A 22,643-nucleotide genomic window follows, 5' to 3' on the forward strand; every position below is an offset into this window, starting at 1 on the left:
GCACCCCAGGCCTCCCTGTCCATCACCAACTCCTGGAGTTTACTCAAACTCATGTCCATTGAGTCGGTGATGCCATCCAACCATCTCATCCTCTGTCATCCCCTTGTTCTCTCGCCTTCAATCTTTCCCAGCATCAAAGTGTTTTCTAATGAGTCAATTCTTCACATCAGGTGGCCACAGTATTGGAGTTTCAGCTTCAGCATCAGTCCTTCCAATGAATATTCAGGACTGATCTCCTTTAGGATGGACTGGTTGGATCTCCTTGCAGTCCAAGGGACTCTCAAGAGTCTTCTCCAACACCACAGTTCAAAAGCATCAATTCTTCAGCACTCAGCTTTCTTTATAGTCTAACTCTCACATCCATACATGACTGCTAGAAAAACCATAGCTTTGACTAGATGGACCTTTGTTGGCAAAGTAATATCTCTGCTTTTTAATACACTGTCTAGGTTGGTCATAACTTTTCTTCCAAGGAGTAAATGTCCTTTTATTTCAAGGCTGCAGTCACCCTCTGCAGTGATTTTGGAGCCTCCCAAAATAAAGTCTGCCACTGTTTCAACTGTTTTCCCATCTATTTGCCATGAAGTGATGGGATCAGATGCCATGATCTTTGTTTTCTGAATGTTGAGCTTTAAGCCAACTTTTTCACTCTCCTCTTTCACTTTCTTTAGTTCTTCTTCACTTTCTGCCATAATGGTAGTGTCATTTGCATATCTGAGGTTATTGATATTTCTCCCAGCCATCTTGATTCTAGCTTGTGCTTCATCCAGTCCAGGGTTTCTCATGATGTACTCTGCATATAAGTCAAATAAACACAGGGACAATATACAGCCTTGATATACTCCTTTTCCTATTTGGAACCAGTCTGTTGTTCCATGTCCAGCTCTAACTGTTGCTTCCTGACCTGCATACAGGTGTCTCAAGAGGCAGGTCAGGTGGTCTGGTATTCCCATCTCTTTAAGAATTTTCCACAGTTTATTGTGATCCACACAGTCAAAGGCTTTGGCATAGTCAATAAAGCAGAAATAGATGTTTTTCTGGAACTCTCTTGCTTTTTCGATGATCCAGCGAATGTTGGCAATTTGATCTCTGGTTCCTCTGCCTTTTCTAAATCCAGCTTGAACATCTGGAGGTTCACAGTTCATGTACTGTTGAAGCCTGGCTTGGAGAATTTTGAGCATTATTTTATTAGCATGTGAGATGAATGCAGTTGTGCAGTAGTTTGAGCATTCTTTGCCATTGCCTTTCTTAGGGATTGGAATGAAAACTGATCTTTTCCAGTCCTCTGGCCAGTGCTGAGTTTTCCAAATTTGCTGGCATATTGAGTGCAACACTTTCACAGCATCATCTTTTAGGATTTGAAATAGCTCAACTGGAATTCCATCACCTCCACTAGCTTTGTTCATAGTGATGCTTCCTAAGACCCACTTGACTTCACATTCCAGGATGTCTGGCTCTAGGTGAGTGATCACACCATCGTGATTATTTGGGTCGTGAAGATCTTCTTTGTACAGTTCTTCTGTGTATTCTTGCCACCACTTCTTAATAACTTCTGCTTCTGTTAGGTCCATACCATTTCTGTCCTTCATTGGGCCCATCTTTGCATGAAATGTTCCCTCGGTATCTCTAATTTTCTTGAAGAGATCTGTGGTCTTTCCCATTCTATTGTTTCCCTCTATTTCTTTGCACTGATCACTGAGGAAGGCTTTCTTATCTCTCCTTGCTATTCTTTGGAACTCTGCATTCAAATGGATATATCTATCCTTTTCTCCTTTGCTTTTGGCTTCCTTTCTTTTCACAGCTGTTTGTAAGGCCTCCTCAGACAGCCATTTTGCTTTTTTTCATTTCTTTTTCTTGGGGATGGTCTTGTCTCCTGTACAATGTCACGAACCTCCATCCATAGTTCTTCAGGCACTCTGTCTATTAGATATCAGTCGGGTATATATTTCCCTTTATCCTTTGCCTTTTATGTTTCTTCTTTCCTCAGCTATTTGTAAAGCCTCTGTAGATGATCACTTGGCCTTCTTGCATTTCTTTTTCTTTGGGATGGTTTTGATCACTGCCTCCTGTTATGTACAATGTTATTGTACAGGACAAACATGAACCTCCATCCATAGTTCTTCAGGCACACTGTCTACCAGATCTAATCCCTTGAATCTGTTTGTCACCCGCACTGTGTCATCATGAGGGATTTGATTTTAGGTCATACCTGAATGGCCTAGTAGTTTTCCCTACTTTCTTCAATTTAAGCCTGACTTTTGCAGTAAGGAACTAATAATCTGAGCCAACTCCAGGTCTTGTTTTTGCTGACTGCATAGAGTTTCTCCATCTTCAGCCCTAAAGAATATAATCAGCCTGATTGTGGTATTGACCACGTGGTGATGTCCGTGTGTAGAGTCGTCTCTTGTGTTATTGGAAGAGGGTGTTTGCTATGACCAGTGTGTTCTCTTGATGTTAGCTGTGGGCTTATTATATATAGCTCTTATTATGTTGAGATATGTTTGTTCAGTATCCACTTTCTTAAGAGTTTTTATCATAAGTAGATATTGAGTTTTGTCACACATTTTTTCCAGTATTTACTGAGATGATCATATGGTTTTTATTCCTCAGTTTGTTAATGTGAAGTATCAATCACACTGATTTGCAGATGTTAAGCCATTCTTGCATCCCTGGAATAAGTCCATTTGGTCACAACATATGAACCTTTTAGTATATTTTTGAATTTGCTTTGCTAACATTTTTAAAGATCTTTGCACCTATGTTGGTCACAAACAACCTGCAATTTGTTATTAAATCTTTGAATATTTTGTGGAATTTATCAGTGAAGCCCTACCTCAGGAAACACGAAAAATCTCAAAGAAATAATCGAATCTTACACCTAAAGGAACTAGAAAAAAGAAGGAAAAACAAAACCCAATGTTAATAGAAGGAAGGAAATAATAAATATCAGAGCAGAAATAAATGAAATAGAGACTAAGAAAACAACAGAAGTGATCAGTGAAACTAAGATTATTTCTTTGAGATTTTTTTTCTTGGGAGAATTTTGATCACAAACTTAGTCTGCTAACTTGTAATCAGTCAGTTCAGATTTTCTCTTTCTTCATGGTTCCGTCTTGGAAGATTATATGTTTCTAGAAATCTTTTCATTTCTTCCAGGTTGTTGGCATATGATTGTTCTCATTAGTGTCTTATGATCCTTTATATTTCTGTGATGTCAGTTATAATTTATTTTTTCCTTTCTGATTTTATTGTTTGGACCAGTTCTTTTTTTTTCTTGATAACCCTAACTAGAAGTTGGAGAATTTATCTTTTCAAAGAACCAACTCTTAATTTCACTGATCATTTCTGTTGTTTTCTGTTGATCATTTCTGTTTAGGTGTAAGGTTCGATTATTTGAGTTTTTTCATTTCCTGAAGTAGGCTCATATCACTATAAACTTCCCTCTTAGAACTGCTTTTGAAGTGATCCATAGATTTTGGATCATTGTGGTTCCATTTTCATTTGTTTCTAGGTATTTTAAAAATTTCTTCTTTGTTATTTTTTTTCAGTGGCCCATTCATGTTCTTTAAATTTGATGTTTTTTTTGTTTTGTTTTCTCCAATTTTTCTTTTGATCGATTTCTGGTTTCCCACAATTGTGGTCAAGAAGATGCTCGATATGATTTCCATCTTTGTAAATTCATGGAGGACTGTTTGTAAACTGATGTGATTTATCCTGGAGAACCTTCTGTGTATGCTTGAGAAGAATATGCATCCTGATGCTTTTAGATGGACTGTTCTGTGTGTGTCCATTAGGTCCACTAGGTCCATTCTTCTGGGTTTGGTGTGAGCATCCTTATGACCATTACTGTTAACTCTTTAATGGGTAGATTGCTTATCTCTATTTTGTTTAGTTCTTTCTCTGAGGCTTTATCTTTTCTTTCAGTTGCAACATACACATCTGTCTCCTTATTTTGCCTGATTCTCTGTGTTTGTGTTTGTGTATTAGTAAATCAGCTGTGTCTCCATGTCTTGAAGGAGTGGCCTTGTTTAGGAGACTCCTGTGGGGCCCAGAGGCAGGCACTCGAGGGTCCCCTCTGTGGGCAGTGTGTCCCCCCCCCCCCTGTTGTGGGGGGCTGTAGTTACTGCTTAGGCACGCTGGTGTGTGGACCCAGCCATAGCAGCTCTGGACAGTGGTGGGCAGAGTTCCCACTCAGTCAGGGTGAGACCTCACCTAGGTGCAGGGGTGGGTGGGCTTCATCAGAGCACACCCACTGGTGCTGACAGGTTAGGTTTTGGTGTTCAGTCACTCAGTTGCATCCAGCTCTTCTTGACCTAAAGGACTGCAGCACACCACGCTTCCCTGTCCTTCACTGTCTCCCAGAGTTTGCTCAAACTCATGTCCATTGAATCGGTGGTTCTATCCAACCATCTCATCCTCTGTCATCCCTTTCTCCTCCTGCCTTCAATCCTTCCCAGCATCAGGGTCTTTTCTAATGAGTCAACCCTTTGCATCAGGTAGTCAAAGTATTGGAGCTTCAGCTTCAGCATCAGTCCTTCCAATGAATATTCAGGGTTGATTTCCTTTAGGATTGATTGGTTTGATCTCCTTGCAGTCCAAGGAGATTCAAGTCTCACAGTCCAAGACTCTCGAGTCTTCTCCAACACCAAATTTCAAAAGCATCAATTCTTCAGCATCCAGCTTTCTCTATAGTCCAACTTTCACATCCATACATGACTACTAGAAAAACCATAGCTTTAACTAGACGGACCTTTGTTGGCAAAGTAATATCTCTGCTTTTTAATACACTGTCTAGGTTTGTCATAGCTTTTCTTCCAAGAAGTAAGCATCTTTTAATTTCATGGCTGAAGTCACCATCCACAGTGATTCTGGAGCCCAAGAAAATAAAGTCTGTCACTGTTTCTATTGTTTCCCCATCTATTTGCCATGAAGTAATAGGACTGGATGCCATGATCTTTGTTTTTTGAATGTTGAGTTTTTTTTCTTTTTTTTGAATGTTGAATTTTAAGCCAGCTTTTTCCACTCTCCTCTTTCACCTTCAAGAGACTTGCTTCCTGCCATAAGGGTGGTGTCATCTGCATATCTGAGGTTATTGATATTTTTGCCAGTATGAAAAGGCAAAAAGATATGACAAGTTAGATGGAACATTCCAAAATTGTACCCACTGGGTGGCATAAGCAAGGTAGCCTGCAATTTCTGAAATGGCTCCAGCTAGTGAGTCAGTCCCCAGGAGTCCCCAGGTTCCTGACCCCTGGCAGATGCTGCCACATTATTCAGTGGCCTGTGCACTATTCAGTCTGGTATTTTTACACTGGTTTCTGGGTTGAATGAGTCTGCATACAGGCCCATCGAGAGCACATTTTTCCATTCCAGGTGCTTCTGTAGTTTTCCTGGTATTTTCTGTTGGTTTTCAAAGCCAGGTATTTGGGGGACTGGTCTCTCCTGAGCAGGATTAAGGGGTTGGGTCCCCTTGTGGTCCCCGTGGTGGCTGGCGAGGGGTTTCCTGGCGAGTCCATCTCTCTGTCTCCTGTGCTCTCTGTTGTCCTCCTGCCCTTAGTGGTGGAGGCTCTGACCATCCAGGGTTCAGGTCTCTCTCTGAAGAGGTGGTCCCTTAATGTGGCTGTGGGTTTGCTGTGTTCCTGGGAAAAGACAAGTTCAGGAGTGTCCTGTGCTGCTATCTGGAACCCTTTCCTTAGCTGATCCTGTTGATCAAAGGTCAGCAAGCAGGCACATGTTTTGCTGGCCTGAGTCCATGCGGCACTGGCACCTAGAGGAGCAGGAGCAGGCTCTTTGCAGGAGGATGGGAGAGAATCTCACTTATTTCAGAAGAAATGAGCAAGCTGTCATATGGAGGCAGAAGGGTGTGAAGTTAATGAAGGCGCTAAAATTCTTTAATCACTGCTTGATTAGAGTCTATAGACAATTAGCAGCAAGTGAAGATCTTCCATAGAGAAGAGCAGTTATGCGGTGAGTGGCGGCTGTTCCCAGCAGGCTGCTTATGGGAACACAGCTGCAAGTAGAGGCTGGGCGGCCACAGCTGCCGCATGTCCAGACTGCATGCTGTCCAGCCGAGGGTGCCAGGGAAGGGGCCGACGTGCCCCCAGACTCACTCCCCCGGGGCTGCATCAGCCTGGAGGAGGGGACACCTCTTCCAATGGGGAGGAGAGCCCTCTGCCGGCCACCCAGCCATGGAGAGAGCGTTGTGAACCAGACCTCCCACTCTTGCCTGATCCAAGTACCAGCCTTGTGAGTGAATCCACCGAGACAAACGAATTCCAAGACAGTTCTGGAGCAGCCGGAGCTGTGTCCTCTATGGAGGCATGTGCAGAGCTGAAGTCCTTTGGAAGGAGTAGAGAGGGAGCGGAGGAGGAGTGGACAAGAGGCGGAAGGGAGAGGCAGGTGGAGTACTGGGAATCCTGCACTCGCTACCTGGTTCTCCTGGCCCTGGGCTCTGTGGGCATCGGCCTGCAGCTCCAAGGTCCAGCTGAGGGCACCCTCCAGGCTGGCGGGCACGGCCAAGGGGGTGGGGACAGAAGGGGTGCAGATGATGCACCCTTCCCTATGGCCACACTTGGACCGGGACTGAGTGACCAGTGCACTGCAGAGACCACAGAGCTGCAGACATCAGGCTGGGAGCCGCCGGCCCCTCCAGAACATCCCAGGTGTGTGCACGAGCCACAGGCAGACAAGCAACCCCACGTGTAGGGAAAATGTTGGCAAGGCAATCTAGCTTCCCCTGTGGCATCGAAGGGAACAGGTTGGGAGGCTGGGGTGTGCCAGATGAAGTCAGATTGGTTTACACTCCACCCCCCAGCAGTGCACACGGAAAGACTGAACTTGAACTGTTAAGACCAGAGAACAGATTGCTCCTTGGAGAATGAATTCACAATAAAGATGAAGATAGTGGGCCTCAGGGCCCCCTGCTCCGGGCCTCACCCCAGCTTCCCATGGGGCCTACCAGGCCCTGGGGCCAAGAACAACTGCTTGCCTCCAACTCGCTGCATAAACAGAGACACTGTCTTTTTGAACCTCAGTTTGTTCAGCTGTGAAATGAGTAAGTAGCCCAGCCTCAGAGCTCATGTGGGGCTCCAGCGAGACCATAACAGACTCCAGCTTCCCACCCTGCCTGGACTCCAGACACCCGAGGAGGGTGGGCTCTGCACGCTGTCCCACAGGTGACGGCAGTGCCTCCTAAACAGAGTTCTGACTGATGATGGAGGAGGGTGCCCCGTCCCTTGGGGTGAAGAGGTCCTTGGAAGCAAGCCTGTCTCCCTGCATGGTTAGCACCTGAGGGTGCCAGGATCACTGGGCATCTAATAAATGAATGAACAGCTGAAACCGGAGGGAAACGTCACCTCCTACTGCCATGACTCTAGAGGAGGCAGGACACAGGATAAATACAGAGCTGCCTGCAGACTCCCTCACGACTCAGCTCAGCAGAGCCTGTGGTCCCAGAGGCGAGAGTCGGGGGGGGAGGTGCCCCCACCCAATGGGGCCCCCAGTGAGGCCAGTAGTTGCTCCAAGTTTGGGGAGTTGGGTGGTGGTTTCAGCCAAGTTCACTTCTGTTGCCCGTTTTCTGCCTTTATTACCTCATTAGGAACCACGGTGTGTTTCTCTAAAGTACAAGTGGGATTTTGAAAGAAGACTGTTTCGATGTAAAGGCTTAATCAGGCTGCCTTAAGGCCCACAGTCTGAAAATAACTCTTTCTCACTGTGATGGGAAGATCCTGAGAGGTGAAAACAAACCTTGTTCCCTGAATGACTTGGGGATTCCAGAATTTTGAGTAGGATCATCAGCTCATCCCCAGAGATCACTCTGTCATCTGAAGGCCCCTCCCTGGATCACAGACAGACAGACACACACACACATACACACAGCTCGTCAGGTCTTTGCTGCAGTTGCTAACACATGTCTTATTTTTAGAATCTAGGTTGATGCCACTGTGGAAGTAGGTGCCAGTGGGCACTGTGCTGGGTGTGGGGGAGGCTTGCCGGGTGTGAGGGGGGACTATGCCATGTTGGGGGGAGGTCTGCCCTGGCTACTGGAACCTCTGAGCCTCTCGCTCACTGCCCGAGGTCCTTCTCTCTCCAGCAGGGACAACACTTCTCCCTCGGATGGCCCTCTGTCCACAGCTTCATGCTCCACGGGGCAGGTGGACAGTGCAGGTAGCCCCTGAAGTCACCTAGTCCCAGAGGCTGGGAGGGTGGCTAGGGGACAAAGAAGGAGGCTCCTGTGGCCCAGCAGGGGCAGTGTGCCCACCAGGCCCATCCTAAAAGGAGGCCCAGGAGATGATGCTTCTTAGAAATGCATCTTGGGACTTCCTTGTCGGTCCAGCGGTTAAGACTCCATGCTGCCATTACAGGGAGCACATGTTCGATCCTTAGTCAGGGAACTACGGTCCTACATGCCACATGGTTATAGCCAAAAAAAATTGTTTTAATGCATCTCGTTTCTTTGTTGAAGTGAAGCTCCCACCACTTTTCCTTCCCAGATCTTGCAAGCAGGTATTTGCCTGAAAACATTCTCTCTGTTAGGTCAAACCACCCCTTCCACAAACCCCCAAAGTAGCAAAGCACTTATCAGAGGTTCTGAGGGTGGCGCCAGGGGCTCAGGACATTTCAAAGAGTCCTGGCAAATGAGGAGCACAGTGTCTAAGCCCCCGGCTAGGGCTCACACCACCAAGATGTTAAAAAATCTTGAAAGTAGAATTTCAGTTAGTCACTGATCTTAAAAGTAGAATTTCAGTTAGTCACCTATCTAAGGAGTCCCTAATTGGGCTGGTTTTTCTTTAAAAGGGCCTCCGAATCTCCTCCAGTTTGCATGGATGGGTGAGTGGGCAGGTGGGACTAAATGAGGAAACCCATCCAAGGCTGCGTAGTTCACCCGTTTTCCCTAAAGCCTTCTCTTGCCCAGAGCATCAGGTATTAACCAGAGAAAAGAGGACAAAATGGGCCCAAACAGTTGGCCCCCCATCTAGTCCTGGCAGGGCTTCTCTGAGTTCAGCCTGCTGGTTGGTGAAGGGTGTGGAGCTTGTAGCTCCAGGGGTCTTTCCCCGGGGGCTCCTCCTGGTCCCTGGCTGCCCGCCAAGTGTGCAAGGGCGCCCTTCTGTCCATGGCACCGCTCACCACCCACCTCTTGCCCACAGGTACCTGGCGCTCTACGCCTACAAGCCCCAGAAGAGTGACGAGCTGGAGCTGCGCAAGGGTGACACATACCGTGTCCTGGAGAAGTGTCGGGACGGCTGGTTCAAGGGCACAGCCCTGCGCACTGGACTCTCGGGCGTGTTCCCGGGCAACTATGTGACACCCGTCTCCAGGTGAGGCCCTCACTGCCCGCCTCCTGTGGCCGTAGCTGAGTGGAGACCAGGGACTGTGCCTCACCTGCCTTCCTACTGCCCGCTGCCCGTGGCCCTGGGGAGAAGGTGGCCGGGAGGATCTGGAGCACCACACAGGGGCGTGTCACGGGGCACAGGTGCATGCCTGTACGTGTGCACACGTATGAGGACAGTGGGTGTGTGTGCAAAAAGCATGTGCCATTCACACACGTGAAGGAAAGATTCCATGTTCCCAAAAGTTAACTATTATTACTGAGTGGAACATTATGAGTAATTAACTTTTTTCTCTCCTTGTAATTTCCTGTGTTTTACGAATTTACTGTTATATTATTTTTATAAATTGGCAAAAGCAAGTTTAACAGTTAGCTGGAGGTGACCCAGGGTTGTCAGATGTTTCCAGATAGAGGGGCATCCCCTGAAGGTTTGGTTTAGGGTTGGCCTCACTCCGGGGAGCCCGGGACGCCTCAGCCCTGTGTTCACAGCCCAGGACCTGCAGAGAGCTGCTACAGACTCCCCCCACCCCACCCCCTGTTCTCCCCACCCCACCAGCTTCTGCGCTCTTGGCAATAAGACTCCAGGCAAAGTAAACACCCAGACCTGCACTGATGCGGCCTGACTTGTACCTTCACGGCAGCAGGCCCGGGAGCCACATCCCCCAGGCCCTCCTGAAAAGGCCCACCTTGTGAGCCCCATGGTCCTGTGGCCCTGAAGGGAGGCCCTTCTCCCCACAGCTGCCCATCTGGTCCTGGCAGAGGCTCTGCCTGCCCCCACCATGGGTGGCTCCCCGAGCCTCACGCCTGAGATCCAGAGGAGACAGATGGGGAGTTTTCCCGGCTCTTGGACAAATGGAAGGCGTGTGATCCTGACAATGGATCCCAGGAGCTCCCCACCCCAGCCCCACACGCCTGGTGCTGGTGCATGGTTCAGGTTGGCCCGTGCAGGGGAGGAGCCGCCGGGGCCTGTCTCAGAGTCTCCGTGTGAGCCTGTGCTCCACGGTGTGTCCTAGACTCTCCACATCACTTTCTCTGGAAAGTCTGGGATAAAACCGCAAACACGAGGCTTGTCTGCACCCTTTCCTGGACTCCCAGGAGTCCTTCATCCAGAAAGAGCCAGGCCCCTGCCTTCTGCTGCCTGCCAGATGTGCCAAGCCCATTCCTTCTGCCTCTGTTTGGGGACACACAGCTGTTTGTTAGACTAAATCAAGGCAGTGACTCTGGAACAAAATATCTGATTAGCATCACTTCCCTGTTTCCTATGGCTCTTTCACTGGTTGTCACATATGCACGTGGAAAGAACGTGTGGTTGTCAGGGGCTCTGCTGTCCAGCCGGGCCTCTAGACACCACCTGCCCAGGTCATCCTGGTGCTGCTGTAGGGCTTGTCCTGGATGGTGTGGCCTCCAGCTCCGGAGCCAAGGGGTTGAGTGGCTCTTCATCAGTCTGTGTGGTGTGGGTATATCTGTGCCCTCCCCTGACTTCATTCTGTTCATTTCCTCAGGATTCCTGTAGGAGGGGCTGGGCCACCCCGGAATAATGCAGTCGGAGGGTCTCCCCTGGCCAAAGGGATGGCCACAACCATGCACCCAGGCGGTGGGAGTCTGAGCAGCCCGGCCACGGCCCTGAGGCCAGCCCTTCCCCTTACCACAGCCCAGGTCCCGGTCCAGCACCAGGCCGCCTCTCCCCCACTGGGCAGCTGTCTGCGGCACACAGTCCAGCCAGCGGCCAGCCAGGCCCGGAGCGCCGGCCCCCCTGGTATGTAGCAGCCTCATGGGGACCTCACTCTGCTGGAAAATTTGAGGAAGGTGATCTCAGGGACACGAGTTATGAGCATCCTTTGACTCAGGTCTTGAGCGATCCATGGAGGGGTGCCCTGTAATCATGAATTTATGCTAGTCCTGGGGAACATGTTGACATATCTTCGTAGCCTGTCCTACGGCTGGAATGGATTAGAAAATTCACAGGTGTTTATACACTTCATGCAGCAAGAGGACTGGCTGGACCAGTGAGGTTACCTTGTCACCTCTGGGTGGCCCTGTGAGCCACCATGGGTCACCTGCATCTACATGCCACTCGCCAAAGGGGTCTGCTGATGAGGCTGACAGTGCTGGTAATGAGACCAGTCCACAGAGGTGCTTCCTGAGATGCTTTGAGGCTGAGGAGTGATGGCCATTGCTTCTCCTGCAGCTTCATCAGTAGAAGACTGACCAGAAGTCAGGATAGTCTACGTGGCTCCCTGTGTAGCATGAGACGAGGAAGTGTGGGGAGGTTCCTGAAGGTGTGAACAGGGTAAACGCATCTTGCTTGGAAGCTTGGCAGTGAGCTAAGAAGAACTGCTAAGCTTTACTCACATGGTCCTCCTGGGAGCCAGGCCAGTAACTTTCCAACACATAAGCCAGTAATGTTGTCACTGTGCAGTGAAAGGGACCCAGGACAGGAGGATGTGCCTCTGAGTTTCATTTAAATGATTCAGAATTCCTTTCCATTCTGACCCCATTCTCAAAAATAATCTCTTTCTTTTTCCAAATGATTTATTTATTTTATTTTGGGCTTCCCTGGTGGCTCAATGGTAAAGAATCCACCTGCCAGTGCACGAGAGCGGGTTTATTCCCTCAGTCAGGAAGACTCCCTGGAGAAGGAAGTGGCAACCTACTCCAGTACTCTTGCCTGGGAAATCCCACGGACAGAGGAGCCTGGCAGGCTATAGTCCATGGGGTTGCAAAAGAGTCGTACACGACTTAGCAACTAAACAACAACAATTTATTTATTTTATTTTTGACTGTGCTGGGTGTTCATTACTGTGCACAGGCTTTCTCTAGTTGCAGTGAGTGCAGGCTATTCTTTATTGTGGTGCTTGGGCTTCTCATTGTGATGGCTTCTCTTGTTGTGGAGCACGGGCTCTAGAGTGCCAAAGCTTCAGTAGTTGTGGCACATAAGCTCAGTAGTTGCAGCTCACGGGCTCTAGAGCACAGGCTCAATAGTTGTGGTACACGGGCTTAGTTACATTTAGAATCTTCCTGGAGCAGAAATCAAGCCTGTGTCCCCTGCATTGGAAGGTGGATTCTTATCCACTGAGCCACCAGGAAAGTCCCCGACAGCAGTCCCACCCTGGTGTCCAGCCTCTTGCTGGGTGGTCTTATTCAGCCACAGTGGGCTCTGTACCAAGGAAGCCTCGTGGGTGGGCTTGGCCCTGCCTTGGTGTAGGTTTGCTAAGACTCACTTTGTAAATGCGGGAGATGATGAAGGACAGGGAATCCTGGTGTCCTGCAGTCCATGGGGTCACGAAGAGTCAGACACGACTTAGCAACTGAAAACAAGAGTCCTTCATATGTGTTTTTTTTTCCCTTAAATTAGTGAAAAGTAAGGTCTGTTTTTCACCTGGCCAGTAGGGCCCTGGAGAAGAGCTAGTTGTCTCTGCCCTAGGAGAATCTACAGTGATATCACCTGTGGCTGACCTCTCGGCCCAGCCATTACCTTCCAGCCAGCTGTGGCTCAGGGCAGCTGATGGTGCTCATTGTAGCCTCCAGCTGTGGATGCAGCCCCTGAGGTCTAGAGATAGCATGTCCAGGGAGTGCCCGCCCGCTGCTCCATGGCTGGGGAGATGTGCGCTGAGGTGAGGTGCTGGTCTCCTGGGTCTGGAGCTCCCAAGCAGGTCCTCCTGCTTGTGACCCCCACATCCATTCCCCAGCCTGCTCTGTGCTCCATGATGCTGAGAGCCATGGCCAGGCCTGCCTCTCATGGAGTGTACATCCATCCCAGCCACCCAGCTCTGCACCAAGTCCCCTACAAGGGCCTGTCCACACCCTGCCACGTAAGGAACCCACCAGTTCAAAGAGGAATATGACCTGCTCATCTCATTTATGGAATGGAATAACAGCAGAATCAAAGAAATTGGCCAGCCAGAGCAAAACAACACTCTCTCTGTCCTCAGTCACCATGGTAACCTGCATGGGTAACAGGCATGCTCTTCCATCTGTTTAATTCACGTGTGGGAGAGTGAGGCATAGGATGGTTTAATGGCATGCCTGGTGCGTTCCAGCCCAGGGCTCGTCCCCAACTCATGTGCTGCAGCCAGGATACAGGGTGCCCCCATCATAGCAGTAATTAGATGTCTGGAGTCCCCACAGCATTTTCCACTTCCTTCTGTGTCTGGAGAGCAAGAACACAGTGCTGACAGTGTGCACAGGCAGAGGATCGCTTACTGCAGTCACTGCCCCATCTCAGCAAACCCCAGCTCAGGCACCTGGGAGATCCTTGTTAGTGTCCTCAGACCAAACCACAGTCAGGTAGTTGGACAAAGGCCTGGTTGCCTTGGCCATGGTGCCCAGAGGACAAGGGCTCCACATAGCCATTCATTTATCAGCAAAATGCACTGGGAGAGAGCTGGGTGCACGAGGGCTCTGCTGGGGTCTGGACCCATTTTTATCCAACCCCTTAGAGAGGAGGACAAGGAGACCCAGGTTACAGTGGAATTTGAAAAGCACTGGGTGGAGGCCTGGGGGGTATGAGGCTATAGGGAGCAGGAGGGGTACCTCCCTCAGACCAAGGAGGAAGGAGGGGGCGACTGTTGAGGGGCCTGTGGACCATCTCCAGGAGAATGTGATGCTGCCTTGGTTCCTAAAGGACAGACAGAAAGTACCTGGATGGACCAAACAAATGGGGAATTCCAGCCGCAAAGGCATGGAGATGAGTAAGACCACGGTTTGTGCTTGGAGTGATTCTGTTTTAATGTGACTGAGACAGAGGTGGGAAGGAGGAGCAGGGTGTTGGTGACAGTTTCTTTGCAGAGGCAAGGTGGACCTTAGGTCTAAAGCTCAGAGCAGAGCGTGCAGTGGTGGAGCACGAGGGACACGAGAGAGGCTCTGAGCCCCAGAGGGCAGGCGTGTTGGCGGCTGTGAGCCCTGTGACAAAGCTGAGGGGAGCAGATCAGGCTGTTTCTCTTCCACTGGGTCAAGGAACCTCAGTTTTTATCTTAGGAGCAGGGCTCCTGAGAGGATTTAAAATAATAGATATAACCAGATTTTTATATGTAAAGGATAAAGCTAGATTTCTGCTTATGGCCAAGATAAAGCAATTAGGTCAGGATTTACCCTCCCACCAGAAACAACTGAAAAAAACAAGGAATGTATAAAACAGTGGTTGTGAGACACTAGAAGACGGATGGTGATCCATGAGAGATGAGAACACAGAGGAAGGTCCCAGCTCACCTCCTGGAGAGAAGGCCAGGTGTCCGCACAGGGAGAGCACGAGGGCCAGTCCAGAAGGCTCTCTGGGTTGGGGTACGGAGCTGAGGGTCTGGATGACTGAGCCCCAGAGGGTGCAATGTCCCTGGCTCAGGACACTGAGAACCGATGGGCAGGCATGCGAGGGACCCCGTGGGCCAAGAGCACAAGGACTCTGCTGGGAAGTGCCTGTTCCCACCAACCGGCTCCCAGGACACCAGCCACCGTGCAGAGGAGCTCACCCGGCTGGGGCAGCCGCATCTCGCCCACCTGTGTCTGATGGCAATAATGAAGCACCAGGCATGCAGAAGAGCAGGAAAACATGCCCCACAGAGATGAGATCAACCCACCAGTCATCAAAGCTGACCCAGAACAAAGATGCTAAAAAAGATGTTATAGTTGCATTTCATATGCTCAGAAAGGTAAGTAGAAACATGGAAGATATTTTAAAGACTGAAATCAAGCTTCTAAAAATAACTACACAGTGTGAGATCACCTGCTGGATGGCATTAATGGCAGATTAGACATTGCTTAGAAAATAGTAGTGAACTTGAAGATCTAGCCATAGAAACTGTGAAACAAAGAGATAGAAGAGAATTTTTTAAAATGAACAGAGCATCAGTGAGCAGTAGAACAACTTCAAGTGGCCAAATATATTTTTAACTGGAGTCCCCAGAGTAAAGGAGACGAGGGTGGGACAGAAAAATTAGTTGAATAAATAATGACCAAAACTGTTCTAAATTTGATTAAAAAAAAAAAAAAACCTGTAAACTGATGGATCAGTGACTCCCAAGCACAAGGAACATGAAGAAAACTACAACAAAGTAAATTATGATCAAATTGTTCAAAATCTGTGATGAAGACAACCTTGAAAGTAGCACAAAAGAAAAGATACATAGCATAGGAAAAAAATAAGGGTGACAGTAGATTTCTTGTCAGGAACACTACAAGTGAGAAGACAGTGGAAAACTTAACAAGTCCCGAAAGAAATGCATCTGTCAAGCTAGGATTCTACACCCAACAAATGTCTCTCATAAATGAAAGCAAAATAAAGAATTATTCAGACACAGTGAGGTTAAAAAGATGTCATCACACACCATGAAAAATGTCAAACAGTCGTCTCTAGAAAGAAGGAAAATCGTACTAGGTGGAAACAGGCACAAAGGTTACAGAATACAAGGTCAACATACAAAAGCCAATTTTGTTTCTCTATACCAGGAATGATTTTTGGAAATTGGCATTTAAAAAATGATACCAATTTTGATAGCATTAAAAACATAAATTACTTAGGATTAAATCTGATAAAAGGCAAGTAAGACTTGAACACTCTGAAATATTGCAAATTAAAGAAAGAAATTAAGGAAGTCTTAAACATTTACAGAGATATACTTTATTTAGGAGTAAGAAAACTTGATGTTGTTAAGGTGTTTATTCTCCAAAAACTGACCTATAGAGTCAGTGAAGTGCCAATCAAGATCTAACCCAATTTTTTGGTAGAACCTGGCAGTCTGCTACCCAGATTCATATAGGCATGCAGAGGACCTTGGTCAAAAAAACCTGGAAAAGAAAAACAAAGTTAAAAGCTAACACTGATTTTAAGACACATTGTAAAGCCGCATTTCTCTACGCCAGGCTTCAACAGTACATAAACTATGAACTTCCAGATGTTCAAGCTGGATTTAGAAAAGCCAGAGGAACAAGAGATCAAATTGCCAACTCTGTTGGATAATCAAAAAAGCAAAAGAGTTCCAGAAAAACATATATTTCTGCTTTATTGACTATACCAAAGCCTTTGACTATGTGGATCACAACAAACTGTGGAAAATTCTTCAAGAGATGGGAATACCAGACCACCTGACCTGCCTCCTGAGAAATCTGTATGCAGGTCAAGAAGCAAGTTAGAACTGGACATGGAACAACAGACTGGTTCCAAATAGAAAAAGGAGTACATCAAAGCTGTATATTGTCACCCTGCTTGTTTAACTTATATGCAGAGTACATCATGAGAAATGCTGGACTGGATGAAGCATAAGCTGGAATCAAGATTGCCAGGAGAAATATCAATAACCTCCGATATGCAGATGATACCACCATTATGGCAGAAAACAAAGGATAACTAAAGAGCCTCTTGATGAAAGTGAAAGAAGAGAGTGAAGAAGTTGACTTAAAACTCAACATTCAGAAAACATCATGGCATCTGGTCCCATCACTTCATGGCAAATAGATGGGAGAACAATGGAAAGAGTGACAGACTTTATTTTGGGGGGCTCCAAAATCACTGAAGATGGTGAGTGCAGCCCTGAAATTAAAAGATGCTTGCTCCTTGGAAGAAAAGCTATGACCAACATAGACAGCATATTAAAAAGTAGAGACATTACTTTGCCAACAAAGGTCCATCTATTCAAAGCTATGGTTTTTCCAGTAGTCCTGTATGGATGTGAGAGTTGGACTAGAAAGAAAGCTGAGTGCAGAAGAATTGATGCTTTTGAACTGTGGTGTTGGAGAAGACTCTTGAGAGTCCCTTGGACTGCAAGGAGATCCAACCAGTCCATCCTAAAGGAGATCAGTCCTGGGTGTTCATTGGAAGGACTGATGCTGAAGCTGAAACGCCAATGCTTTGGCTACTTGATGTGAAGAGCCGACTCATGGGAAAAGACCCTGATGCTGGGAAAGATTGACGGCAGGAGGAGAAGCAGATGACAGAGAATGAGATGGTTGGATGGCATCACTGACTCAATGGACATGAGTTTGAGTAAGCTCCAGGAGTTAGTGATGGACAAGGAGGCCTGGTGTGCTGCAGCACACTCAGCACGACCCAGCAGCGCTGGGTCGACCCCAGCGACCCATGGGGTCGCAAAGAGTCGGACACGACTGAGCAACTGAACTGAACTGGACTGATAAAGCCACAGTCATCAGTGTGGTATTGGTGTGAAGACAAATGACTGAGTACTTTTTCAATAGTACTTTTCCTGAAAACATAAAAGTGTCCATTAATTTGATGAGATGGGAGTCACAGTTGCTCTTGTCCAGATAACTTGATGAAAGAATGGGGTGAGAAGGCATGTTTCTGGTATGGAAGTGAGTTGAGACTCCTGGAAGAGTGAATCATGTGGGACTCCTGCCCCTTGTTCTGGACACAGAGAGGATGGTTTATTGGATGTAAACAAATGGGACACAAGAGAGTTGATGTGCTGGCCTCCTGGGCTCTGGGATGAAGCTGATGGTGTTAGCTGACTCTCACCTCCTGCAGAAGACTGACAGGTGGACCCTTGAGGACATCTAAGGGCGGAGGCCATGCCGAGGGTGGTCAGTACTGAACCCCTTGCTGGGGGTGGTCAATACTGAACCCCCTCCTAGGGGTGGTCAGTATTGAGCCCTTGGGTGTGCTCTGTACTGAGACCCCTCCTGGAGTAGGGGAGGGAATGGAGCCCCACCTGGACTTGGAGGTGAGTCTAGCTCTGGCCTGAGGGCGGGATTAGCTACAGGACGGGGCAGAGTTGCAGACAGGAGAAACTTGAGTGCATGCCCCGGGCCCTGGACCCTAAGGAGTTCTGTCCAGACAGAGATGGCCCTGAGTTGTGGACTTTCCAGCATCTGCTCCTCCATGCAACAGGACATGATGGCCTGAGAGTGAGGGAAGGACAGAGGTGACAATAAGCAGATCATTTTTCACTCACTTGGTTTCTCTAAAGCGCCCACTGAACCCAGTCCTGGGAGGCGGAGTGGACCTGTGAGAGCTGGCAGGATTCAGGGGCCCAGAGTTACTGAGATGACAGGTTAGAGAAGTGGGGGGCAGACTGAGAGCAATGGCATGTCCACAGCAGCCCACGTCTACTCGGGTGTCGCAGACCAGCAGGCTTAGCCGGTAGCAGGCGCACATTTGGGTCCTGCCAGCCGGGCGACTGAGGGCCCATGGACTTTAACCCTCATACTAGCTGTGGAGTGAGCCCCACCTCTCTTGGGAAGTGTTCTTTTCTTCTCCAGTGGTTTAGTTCTGTGAAATCAGTACAGGTGTTTTAGCTGAGTTCTCTTTTCTCGGACACAAATATTCTGAAACAATTTTATTCAGCGCTTATTATGTGCCAGGCACCATTCCAGCTGTTTGGAACATGTTATTGAATGAAACATGAAGGTCCCACCACGCAGAGCTTACGCTGGGATAGGGAGGTGGACGGTGAGCCTTCGTCGGTGATCGTGGCTGGTGCTTGGCCAACTCGACCACTGGGCTTGGGAGCCAGGGGCTGGGCCGTAACTTCCAGTTCCAGGTGGAGACCGCCCAGCCACACTGTCCAGAGATCCCCTCACGTTCAGTGGTGCCTGGTAACCCAGGGACTCCCCACGCTTCTTTCGGGCTTCTCCACAGTGTCCACTAAAAAAAATACACACAACCTAAAAGCTGAGAGTTAGATTTTATTCAGTAGGAATGTTAGGGCTCGAGCCCAGGAGACAGCATCTCAGGTGACCCAGAGTGCTTTGAGGAGGTGGGGGAGGAGCCAGGCTACATACAAGTTTGCAGGGAGAAGTAGGTAATCTAAATATTAAAAGATTACTGTTAATTAAGAGAAAACTATATCTCTCACATGAAAAGATTTAGTGATCTTCCATGTGTGGGAAGATGCAAGCGTCAGGGCTTGCTGAAATCATTTCTTTCATATGCATATAGCTATCTGGGGCCAGTCCTGCTTTCTTTATTGTTCACAGACTAATTCCTTGTTCACCGTCAAAGAAGGCGAATGTAATGGTATGGCCGCCTCTCACATCCCCCAGCTCCTCAGCGCTTACCGGAGAGGAAGCAGCTGATGGCTTCCAGATAGCTGGCTTTGTTTCACCTGGGCTCAGAAATGTGCATTTGGAAAAGGCTTGTTTACTGGTAGAGCGTAAAGCAGGAAACATTTCATTTCACTAGGGGCTTCAGGTCTAGAAGGGTTGAACAGGATGTTTGTAAAACCGGAGTGTATTGGTTCATCACTGGCAGACAACTGCAGTTCAGACTGTAGGAACCTGGGAAGGGCCAAGGTGAGGGCATCGGCAGAGGTGTGGGCGGGAGGGCAAGGCCACAGCCCCAGGATTGCGGGCTGCAGACTGACCTTCCCCCGCCCTCTCTACCCCTCTCTCCCAGCTGCCCACCCGGCCCAGATCCAGGGCCGGCCGACCGCTACGGTGTCGCCCCTGCGCTCTCAGAACTCCCCGTCTCGCCTGCCCACCGGCCTCAGGCCCCCCGCCTTGGGGTCCCCTCAGCACAGCCCCCAGCCAGTGACGCAGTGCCCCCGACCGGCCATCCCACTCGCCTCGGCAGCCTCAGCCGTCACCCCTCCCAACGTCAGCGCCGCCAACCTCAATGGGGAGGCTGGAGGGGGCACCGCCGGGGGCCTGACCGCATCCAGCCCCACCAGCGGGGGAGGCAGACCAGACGATAGGAAAAATGAGAAGGTAAGTGCCTAGTGGGTGGTCCTACTTCTTTGGCATCAGATGCCATTTGGGGAGGGTGATCCAAGCCCAGTGTGCTCATGCACATCAGAAAAAAGCACCCCCTCCTCAAGATGCTTCAGTTCCTTCTGCGGGAAAGTCGTGGTGAACTGCTTGGTTTGCTGGGATTAGACACTTACTGCCTGCCAGGTGTCAGGATGTCTAATAACACATCCACAGACCTCCTCACACACATGTGAGCAGTGTCGTCCTCCTCTTGGTGCTCTGTCCACAGGCAGCACACACAAGGGGGTCACAGGGCCCTCTGGGTCTCAGGGCAGAGGCCAGGGGAGGGCGCCTGCCTCCTCGTAGTTGTGGCTGGCTCTCAGCTCTTCCCCAGCAGTGAGGGAAGTGGGCTTATTTCGGGAAGAAACTGAATCTGGGGAGCTGGCCTCAGTCACCATCAGCTAGCGGTGGGCTGAGCCAAGACGGGAGTCCAGATTTCTATGTCAGTGCCGCAGATGGAACCGCAATTCAGACCACATGTGTAATTTGCAGTCTTCCTGTAGCCACATTATGGAAAGTTAAAAGTAAGATAAAAAGTGAAATTCATTTTAATGGTGTAATCTACTAGACCCAATATCCAAAAATGTTGTCATTTCAACATGGGATCTGTATTAAGAAATTGTTGATGAGCCGTTTTACCTTTCTTCACTTTTGGTCTTTCAGAGCCAGTGAGACATGTCCAGTGGTCAGGCCATGCGCTGCCCAGGCTGTGCTGGACGGCGGGCCCGATCCCCAGCAGGGGTCCCTCCCATTATTGGCCTCGCTGTCCAGGTGGCTTCTTCTTATGCTCTTGGCTTTGCTACAACCTGGGGTGTTTTCCCTCTCTCTCTGGTGCACGCTTTTAAAAAATATTTATTCACATAATTGCGCTGCCCTTGTGGCTCAGATGGTAAAGAATCCTCCTGCAATGCGGGAGACCTGAGTTCAATCCCTGGGTTGGAAAGATCCCCTGGAGAAGGGAACGGCTACCCACTCCAGTATTCTAGCCTAGAGAATTCCATGGACAGAGGAGCCTGGCAGGCTACAGTCCATGGGGTCACAAAGAGTGGGACACAACTGAACGAGCTTTCACTTTAGGAGCTTTCCTTGTGGCTCAGCTGGTAAAGAATCCACCTGCAATATGGGAGACCTGGGTTCAATCCCTGGGTTGGGAAAATCCCCTGGAGAAGGGAAAGGCTACCCACTCCAGTATTCTGGCATGGAGAATTCCATGGACTATATAGTCCACGGGGTTGTAAAGAGTCAGACACGACCAAGCGACTTTGACTTTCACTTCATTCACATATTTATGGCTGTGAGGGGTCTTAGTTGCAGCACTCGGGATCTTCGCTCTCCCCTGTGGCATATGGGATCTAGTTCCCTGACCACGGATGGATCCCGGGCCCCCTGCATTGGGAGTGTGGAGTCTTATTTGCTGGACCACCAGGGAGGTCCCTCTGGATGTTTTCAGACCTTTCGGTATGAAACCAGCTTTGATTGGAGCATGCCCCTCAAGTAGACAGCATCCTGTCTGGTCCTTTGGGGACAGCACCCAATCCAGATGGTGAGGCCATCTGCCTGGACCCTAGAGGGTGGTGAGAATGGGGAGTAGAGCACCTGTCGGTAAGGGGAGGGCTCCTGGCAGCTTCAACTGAGCAAAGGCCAAAGGAGGTAGCCAGTGGTGGGCAGCCCAAGAGCCGCCAGGAAGCCCCACGTGGGAGGACGATGGGGGTCAGGCCTGACCAGGGATGCTTACGAACCTCCCTCCCCTGCGTCCACTCCGAGGCTTACTGCCTGCTGGAGCCCGGCTCTGGCCAGCTCTCTCCGTGGCCCCAGCATGCTGAGGGTCCTTCTTGTGACCCATGTTTGAAACGACCCTCAGGAGTCACAAGACCAGCTTAGTGGATTTGGACCAACGTATGTGTAGATGGAACAGGACACGCAGCAGGTCGGCAGGCCCAGCATGCAGGAGGGTCAGCATATGTGGGAGTCGGTTGCTATTTTGTGCTAAGTCCTAATTTAAAACTTACTTCAGGAACCTCAGAGCCCTGACTGACCCTGGAGGTACCACATGCATAGCAGGCATCTGGTGATGTTTGTTGACTGACAAGAGTTGGAAAAACTGCCGGTAAAGTTCCAATTGCATGACTTATGGGAAATTCTTTACTTTATGAGCCGGAAGAAAGTTAACTTTCGTCTGGTCGATGAGGGGTATTTCCTTGATATTTCCCCTGGTATTTCCTTTTCACAGAGTAATAGAGTATGGGAACTAGAAAGAACCTCTAAAGATCTTCACATAAACTGTTCATTCTTGATGATCCTCCTAAGCTCAGCGATGCTGAGGCACTTGCCTGGGATCACGGAGCACTGGCTGTGGAGCCAGGCTGAGGACTCTGGTCTCCAGGCTGTCTGGCCCCAGTGCACGACTTGTGATAACTTTCCCTCCCCATGAGACCGTGACTGCTGATGTTTTTGGCTCAGGCAGGACTTGGGGGGCAAGAAATCCAAGGTAACTGCTGGCAGGAGGCCCTGAGGTCGGCCCAGAAGAGGGGACTGTGAGCCTGAGGCATCTGCCTTCTGGTTGTGCATGACTCGAGTGCAACCAGAAGGGGTCCCATGAGAGTGAACCACTTGACCAAAC

General features: G+C 49.1%; 1 protein-coding gene across 1 annotated transcript in view; it reads left to right on the forward strand.

The window, feature by feature from the left end:
- The window catches only part of SH3RF3 (SH3 domain containing ring finger 3), a 155,589-nt gene that overhangs the window by 108,349 nt on the left and 24,597 nt on the right, over positions 1-22,643 (forward strand). The window contains exons 6-8 of the mRNA XM_065927319.1: positions 9,147-9,317; positions 10,831-11,084; positions 19,671-19,981. Of these exons, the coding sequence (XP_065783391.1) occupies positions 9,147-9,317; positions 10,831-11,084; positions 19,671-19,981 (736 nt within the window). The remainder of the gene's footprint in view (positions 1-9,146; positions 9,318-10,830; positions 11,085-19,670; positions 19,982-22,643) is intronic.

Source organism: Muntiacus reevesi, chromosome 3, assembly GCF_963930625.1.
Source record: "Muntiacus reevesi chromosome 3, mMunRee1.1, whole genome shotgun sequence".
NCBI classification, from domain to species: domain Eukaryota; kingdom Metazoa; phylum Chordata; class Mammalia; order Artiodactyla; family Cervidae; genus Muntiacus; species Muntiacus reevesi.